The sequence below is a fragment of the Papilio xuthus genome, unplaced genomic scaffold (assembly GCF_000836235.2).
Source record: "Papilio xuthus unplaced genomic scaffold, Pxut_1.1 DF825017.1, whole genome shotgun sequence".
Lineage (NCBI taxonomy): Eukaryota > Metazoa > Arthropoda > Insecta > Lepidoptera > Papilionidae > Papilio > Papilio xuthus.
In genome coordinates, this window is record NW_013533632.1 from 5,176,295 (window position 1) to 5,184,716 (window position 8,422).

General features: G+C 33.9%; 1 protein-coding gene across 2 annotated transcripts; it reads right to left on the reverse strand.

Annotated features, from left to right (window-relative positions):
* Window positions 1-623: 623 nt before the first annotated feature.
* Window positions 624-6,714, reverse strand: LOC106126450 (SET and MYND domain-containing protein 4). 2 transcript variants are annotated; one of them, XM_013324132.1, is made up of 16 exons: window positions 6,699-6,714; window positions 6,311-6,481; window positions 5,815-6,073; window positions 5,555-5,735; window positions 5,228-5,375; window positions 4,935-5,087; window positions 4,396-4,533; window positions 4,058-4,265; window positions 3,751-3,952; window positions 3,542-3,638; window positions 2,895-3,081; window positions 2,460-2,607; window positions 1,883-2,020; window positions 1,723-1,802; window positions 1,477-1,553; window positions 624-1,200 (listed from the first exon to the last, which is right to left on the reverse strand). In XM_013324132.1, exons 2-16 carry the CDS (start codon window positions 6,454-6,456, stop codon window positions 1,005-1,007), a joined length of 2,358 nt encoding a protein of 785 aa, XP_013179586.1. In that variant the 5' UTR covers window positions 6,457-6,481; window positions 6,699-6,714; the 3' UTR covers window positions 624-1,004. The 2 variants fall into 2 exon arrangements, with proteins under 2 accessions (XP_013179586.1, XP_013179585.1); XM_013324131.1 differs by lacking the exon at window positions 6,699-6,714 and having other exon boundaries at window positions 6,311-6,673.
* Window positions 6,715-8,422: the final 1,708 nt, after the last annotated feature.

Genomic DNA, 8,422 nt, shown 5'->3' on the forward strand with positions numbered 1-8,422 from the left:
AGTTATAAGTTTTATCCCAAAACTGATGTTGGTAAGCTTCACATATTTATCTAATTAGATATTGCGAACTATAATATATTTCTGTTCTTCTCTTATCAGCTGTTGACAAGATCTCAATATGCTTTCTATTCCTAGTTGCGGAATTAAACGCCAATTTATATATACCTGGTTCTGTATAGTTTCTAATATTGTAAATAAATTTTCGTTAGAACTTTATTTTCTATTTATAAGGCAGAATTCATAATTTCATTGTTATTATTGTGGTAGTATATATTCATTTGTGCGTTCTAGTTGTATAATTAAAATAACAAATGAGTAAAAATATACATGAGTCTTTGACAATTAAAGTTTTTAAAGAGATAACTATACTTGGATTATTAAATAATGGTCTCTACAAACTTTAAATATAAATTGCATTTATCATATTATTTTTGAAAGTCCTTTGAAAACCTGGACCTAGATAGTAACAAATAGTTGTATGGCACAGTGGGTAAAAGTAGCCATTTTGGCATGTCTTGTTGTCTAGGTTAGTAGAGAGTTTTGTGTAACCAACCGTTGGTTTCTGAGACGAAAATCTTTGTATAAACACATTGTCATCATCTTTGACAAAACAGAAATAATGTTTTAAAGGTATATTTTGGTATCTTAAACCCACGGTAAGACAATTCAATTTCTAAGCTAAATTATAAATATCATAATTGGTGATATAGTTACTATTTTACCATAAATATTTCTTTTACCAAAAATAATAATAAAAACTTTTTTCTAGTAATCTTATCTTTCTTATCTGTGATATAAATATCCGAGTATAGTTTAACATCTTATTATTGTATAATATTTTTTTTATAAAAATAACATTGGGCTACTGTTAAATTCTGTTTAAAGTTTTGGTTTTCTCGTTCTGGTTAAAATTCGTTACCGGTATTTCTTATTGATATTTTTTAATCGTTATCACTTTATTTATATTTAAATCTTACGTAATAGAAGAATTAAATTGGTCACCATTATATTTTGAGGTTATAATGTAAGTTGTGATGAACACAGTCTGTTGTATCGGGCGTGCGGCATTCAGCCAACAAGGAGGCGACAAATACTTCTTGCTCCTTAAGTCGTTTGACGAGTACTTCCCATTTGCCATAATTTAATTCCATTAATTGCACCGCTTTGTTCATTATCTTGTGTGCCTCTAAACACCAGTAACTACAAAAGAAAAATTATATCTTACTACCTTACTAATATTAATGCGAATGTTTGGATGGATGGATGTTTGTTTGTAGGTATCTCCGGAACGGCTCAACGGATCTCGCTGAAATTTGGCATGGATGTAGAACATAGTCTGGAAGAACACATATGCTACTTATTAAGTCTTTTTCTAATAGCGCGCGGACGGAGTCGCGGGCGACAATTTATTTGTTCTAAAAATGAGCGATTCTGAACATTAGAGATAGATTTTTGATAACATATTAAGTTACAAACCGATAATCTGGATGACCAGGCAGCTTAAAGATTCTCTCCAGCATAACGTCGGAGAGTTTTCTTAATTCATGCGCCACCTGCATTACATTAAATTATATAAACATATAATTATATTATAAAATGTACTAAAAATATTTATACTCTCATTAAATATTAAATAATGTTATTGTATATGTAGAAGACATTTATATTTTTTGTTTACTTACTATGTTATACTTATATGTTTATACATTTAAAAATGCTCACCTCAACACTGAAAGAGCCAAATTGGTATTCAAGGCTCTGAATATTTTGTTTTATCAATTCTACACTTCTGCTAAAGTCACCTGTAAGTTATATGAATGTGTGAAAAGCACTTTATTCAAAATTAAATATTCATTTTAATGATATTTAACTGAATATTTACCAAGATCCGCATAAATTCTTGCCAATCTGTCAGCAGCGGCTCTCAGCGAGCTGTGATGTCTATGCCATACTTGCTGCTTCAGTTTGTATGACGCTAACATCTTTTCGCATCTCTCTTCCAGGTTCGATGCTCTTTCAGCTAGAAATAACAAATTTAATCTGTAAATTGTCGCAATGTAGTATACATTTTCATATGTTTTTCTTAAATCATGATATTAAATTGGATCTAATAGACAGCTATTTCATTGTTTCGAGTATTCTCTTACTGGATCTTATACATGATCTACCACAAAAAATAGCTTGAACATGTGTATTACAAAAACGAAGTTTATTCCTCATTACACCAACTTACCCAACGGCTTTTGGCTCAGAAACCAACTTTTCACTGTATAAAAATAACTGTATAAAACATATGGTCATCCCTATCATTATCTTGAGAAAACAGTATTAACAACATGTTTTAAATTGAGATTTTGGTTGGGTTAGGGTTAATTTTTGGTCTCGAGAAGCCATAGTTTATGTATTGACATGCAATCCTAAACAACTATGGTTTGCTATTTATATGTTGAACTATTTACCTTGTAGTGCAAGATCTTCGGCACGGTCAATCATTGTCAGAGCTCGGTTCAATTGGAAGTCAGCGGAACATTGCTGGCAGCGAGCTCGCTTTCCGCTCACCAGCACCGGACATTTGCACGACTGACACACGTACGCTGAGAACAGCAGCTGTCGAAATGTACGGAAAACATCCAACAATAATGTTAAACAACAATATTATAAATGAGAATGTAAGTATAGACATTTGTTGGAAAATATCTCCAGTATGCAGCGATATCGCTGAATTTTGACAGATGTAGGATAAAGTCTCGGAGAACACCTACATTAGTAATTAAGTTTTCTTTATTTCCGCGTGGACAGCCATTAACAATAATTTACATACAATTTTGATAGAGATTTAAAAGAAAAACGTATCATATTAGGCACAGTAGTCTAGTTAAATAAGTTATGCTTACAACAAAGTCCTTCCTATCATTGTCCCGGCAGGCTGTGCAGGCGCAGGTGAACATGTACTGGGCGCGCAGTTGAGCGCGGCGGCGTGCGGCGGGCTCGCGGGCGCGGTGCGGCCCGTAGCAATTGTGCACTTCGCCCCCCGGCGACAGCTCGCTGGCGCAGCGCACGATCAGACGGTTCTTGTAGAAACTGCACACAACACAATACAAATATATGCTTTATCATCAGCCAACTAATACTAAATAGAGCGTCGGTGGCTCAGGGGTCGAGCACTTGACTTGCAACTCAACTTGCACTCTGCAGGTCCTGGGTTCGAATCCCGCCATGTACCAATGTGTTTTTTCGATTTCTGATTTACATATGTACATTTATCCGACGTTCTTACGGTGAAGGAAAACATCGTGATGCAACCTGCACATGTCTGAGAAAGAAAAGAAATTCAAAGATATGTGCGAAGTCAACATACACGCACTTGGCCAGCGTGGTTGACTATGGCCTAATCACCCTTGACGTAGGGTAGGCTCTGTGCCCCTCGGTGGGGACGTATAGCGAGCTGATGATGATGAACTAATACTAAATCCTTATTAATCCTTACGTTAATATGATCACATGACCGATTAGTTTTTATTTTGTTACGAATTATGCTTACGTGTTGATAATGTTAGGCTCACAGGAGTGGTTCATCATGGCGGCCGATGGATAAATAGCTGTTGCTCTCCGAACTTCCCGTTCTGTGACTGTGCGTCCTGCAAAACACATTGTATTGGTACAGGCTAATGTTTCGAAGTCAAACAAACGCAGCATTCAACACCAGTGCCATTGCACTAAAATCCAATGAAATTTAAATCTTTTATTTACCGTTACTTCCATCGTCGTCTTCAACAGTGGACAGACTCAAAGTAGCGTGTCCATTGCACACTAACTGTCCGAGACTACGCAATATGATTGCGGCTGCAAATAACCGCAGCTGTTCACCCGACAGTGCATATGGCACTTTACTTGGCAGGTAGTCAAAGAAAGTAGTAAAATGTTCAAGATAGATTGTTAACATGGTTGCTGTCTGGAACAGAAATACTTCATTTAATTTGAAATATGATAAGCAATGGAACAAAGAAGTTAAAAATTACAGATGTGTAAAAAAAAAGGTGAACGATTTACTACTTACCAGGGCATATTGAATGTAATCATTATTATTCATCTTATCAAAGTTGGTGACCAATTTAAACATTCTATAAAAAGCCGGTGTGTCCTCCTTGTATATCTGTATGTCATCTACATCAGAATAACATTTAAACAGTTCTAACGCAGTGGTAGGCTTTGTTGTTTGTTGAAGTACCTTCGGGAAGCCTTGACTTGCACTTAATAATAAAACTCTAAAAAATAAATTAAAAAAAATTAAAACTTCAGTATAAATTGTTATCCATATCTGACGTTGCTGATAAGTTTGTCCAAAAGGAATTTCTTTCAATTAGTATATTTAAATATAGTGTTTAATTGTTTTACCTTAAAGCTAGATGGGCAATTCCTATAGTGGGGAAGAGGGCACTTTGTGCTCCAACGCACTCCCAGCGGTGAAAGGCAAGAGCGGCACGTGCTCGGCACTGCGCACCGCAGTACACGCTACGCGAGCAACGGCTGCAACTGTCAAAAAACAGCAATTTTAGGGCCACAAAGATAATAGATTAAATGTTTGAGTAAATGTAAATATTAATCAACTGATTTGAAATAATTAGTCATTAAGCTTTGGTAATAACTTGATTTAATAGTGTCTATAAAATTAAATGTCATCTTGCTCAGTTTCTTTAAAAAAGCAGAGAATAAGCTTCCAAATCCATCATCAGAGCACCATCATGATATTAAGTTGTCACGCGATTTCTACATGAGTGCATAATTTCAATTGTTAACCAGTACATATTTTATGTTTAATGACAAACATCGGGACAGGTAAAAGTAAATAAAAACTTATAATATTAATTTGAGATCAAAATGACAGTTAATAATAATTAATGAGACATTTTGAAGACTTGGAAAAGAACACTTACGGCACTAAATTAATATCTGGCTGACAGCACATTTCACAAGAGGGCTCATCGCTAGGCAATGTCACCCAAGCATAGGGTTCCTCAGAGAATAATACATCTCCACGTCTTGCGTTTTGGTTTGCTACCACAAATCTGCCAGCTGTTTCACTCCGCCTAAAAGAACACTTCAAATAAATAAATGTTATATAAATTAAACTATCTAAGATGAATTTATTATATATTTTTTAATTAAAATGCTTTTATGACAACATACTTAGTAACTGTAGTATGAAACAAAGATTTGAATTATATACCGTAACTCAATGGCACTAGAAGCAGCATAAAACTCAGCATTAGTTCCTCCATATAAATCTGGTAATTGAATTTCATCATCTTCAAGTTCCACGCACACAGGATTTTCTAGTTTCTTCTCTAATATTTTCACATGCCTCTCAAATTCCACTGAAAATATTAATTCTTCATCATATCGTTATGATATAAAGAAACCAAAAACATCCTATTAATTCATGCTGACAATAATAGGTCTATTTTCTAATTATTTCTTATATAGACAGACTGAAAGCAATCATTATCCACTGCTAGTGCTACAACTGAACATATAGTAATATGGGTATACTAACAAGCTGATGCAGCTGACAGATTAAGAGTGGAGGAGTATTGTGTTGCAGCGGTAAGGGCTGACCGGGCACTAGACCTTTGTCCAAGCTCAATATAACAATCCACCCGTCGAAGTAACAACTTGTGTTGTTGGTCTGCTGGGTACCCACTTTCGATGGCCAGGGAGATATCAGCTAGACACTCCTGCAGGCAGTAATTAAATCACACATGGTTCAATTATGAAAGTACACTTTACTGCAATTTATTATTTTATACAACTCACTTTAAATCTCTTTAACCGCAACAATGATGCAGATCTGTTAGCCAAAGCTAAGGGATACATTGGTCCATTATGTTTAGCATACACTACACTTTTAGAGTAACATCTATAGCTTTCCTCAACTAAATTTGCTCTAAAATTATCATTGCCTCGTTGTCGCCATAATAAAGACACTTCATCACATTTTAAAGCTGTATCAAACTCATTCAACTTCTTGCCATAAGAGTTCTTCATTTGTTGGAGCCATTGAAGCATAATTTTTCTAAAACAAATAATGTATTATAAAGCCTTTTTTAATTAAGTAAAGGGGGTACATGAAGAACTATGTGTTTGTTGATGTAGATGATGATGAAATAAAATATTTTATTTTCTTCTATTACGATATATCTACTTTAAAGAAAATAAATATTTTATTTATCTAACTCAAATTTTCTGATCGAAAGTGACTTGAGGGGGTAAGATTCTAATGCAGTCTCTACTCAGTGAGATTCGCACATACCTTACAGCTTCATTACTGGAGAAGTAGCTCATCGTATCAATTTCATTTTCACTGGTTCTATCGATTTTCTTCTCTTCAGATGATATTAACAACAGCAATATTTCCCACTGTTTTGAACAGTCTTCAGGTAAACTTGCACCGGTCATTTTTAGTATATAATAAAATTATTTCCTATTAAAAATACGATCGAAAAACAAATCATTAAACATTTAGAAATACAAATATTTTAGCAAACAGCATATACAATATAATTATAGGTTTAATTCGATTTAGAGTTTCTGATTTACCACGGTATTGCACTGGATGTAAATGTCATTATTTTATTCTTGTCAACTTGTCAAAATAATATTTTGTTATTAGGTAAACAAATTAAGAAGCCACCACCCACCACATATATTTATCCAAAAGTAAGAGCTATTTTATATCATTTTACATTTGATGGTGTTATTATAGATAAGGTTGTTCCATTTTACGTTGGATTGCACTTGTAAAAATTAAGACGTTGCTTTTAAGTCTTTTTTATTTAACAAAATAATCATTTTTTGGTAAAGTTTATTAAATTACAAAGGAGATTTGAAAATTATTCTGTTATTGAATATCATTTTTTTTGGATCAACTCCATATTATGGATTTTCTTAATATAGCCTGGCCAGCAATATTATATGCTAGCTATCGCCCGCGACTCCGTCCGCCTGGCATTATAAAAAAAGCTTTTCTTCCAGACTATGTCCAACATCTATCCCAAATTTCATCAATATCGGTTGAACCGTTCCGTAGATACCTTCAAACAATCAACCATCCATCCGAAGTTCGCACTTATAATATTAGTAAGATGAGCGCGCCACAATCTCCAATGATATTGCAACACTACATCTAAACCTAACGAACTAATATATGTTATTTTAAGATAAAATCCATTATTTTCGACATATCCAATGTTAATTGCCACTAGATTTTTTAATGTAAATTAGTTACAAGTGGTAATGGATTGCCGCGTAAACCTTTCACGATCCTGAGTTATTTTTTATTAACATTCTTTAACCGCGTCACGTTTACCAAAAAAAAAAGGTTAAAGAAAAGTGGTTCCCGCATTCCACAATACCAAAGTACTGATACTTACCAATAGTAAAATGTTACGAAAATTACGCATTATGTACCTTACACCTTGACGTTAAGGTGTATACATATAAATTTGGGTTACACCATAAAAGATTATCCGTGGCAGTCCTTTTTAGGTTCCATTATGAAAACTTGTACCTAATGACTTTGAATGACAACTGTCCATCCTTTCACGTAGCCTTCAATAAAACGGACGTGGTAGTGCTTACTGATACGTACGTTACGTTGCTATCTTTTAAGTGCCCATTGTCTGTACATTTATTTGAATCTACAATACTAGGGTCTAATATTCTCATATCAAACTCTTTGAGGAATGTGGAGAAAAAAAACTCTGTAATCGGTTTTAAGTATTTTTAATTACTTTGATCAATAACATGTTGGCTTAGATCAGTATAGTTTTTATATGAATTAAAAGAAAAATCAGTTCGTCTTTCGATGGCCCCCATGAGTTTCTCAACCACTGCACAGATTTGTATGAAACTTTAGGTGGATATTCAGTTTATCTGAATTTATTATGCATGGTAATCAGTATCAAAAATGATTTGTAAATTGCTATTTAAATTCTCTTCACATAGCATAGTAAATTAAAATGGATTAACTTTTACAAATTCATATAAGGCAATGTTAATTGACCACACCATATATATATAACGATACGAAATGAGAGTGATATGTGCAGTTAATCGATAGGAAAGTAACAGCTTTCACTACTCCGAAGAGACAAACAAAGAGGAGTAACAATACATTCAACAAAAGGTTTGTTACCCAATCAACTAAAGAGAGCAAAGCCTTGCTTCACGCTTTTAGCCCTTCTCCTAAACATAAGTATTCCACCCATACAAATATATAAGTAATTTATATTAATCATTCTATTTATACTTTTCTTAGTCAGCATACTAACCGTGGGTTTCTAAAACCGAAATCCCCGTTCACAACACATTTTTATCTCTGTTTTGTCAAAGATGAAAAATCGTTAACGATATGTTTTATACA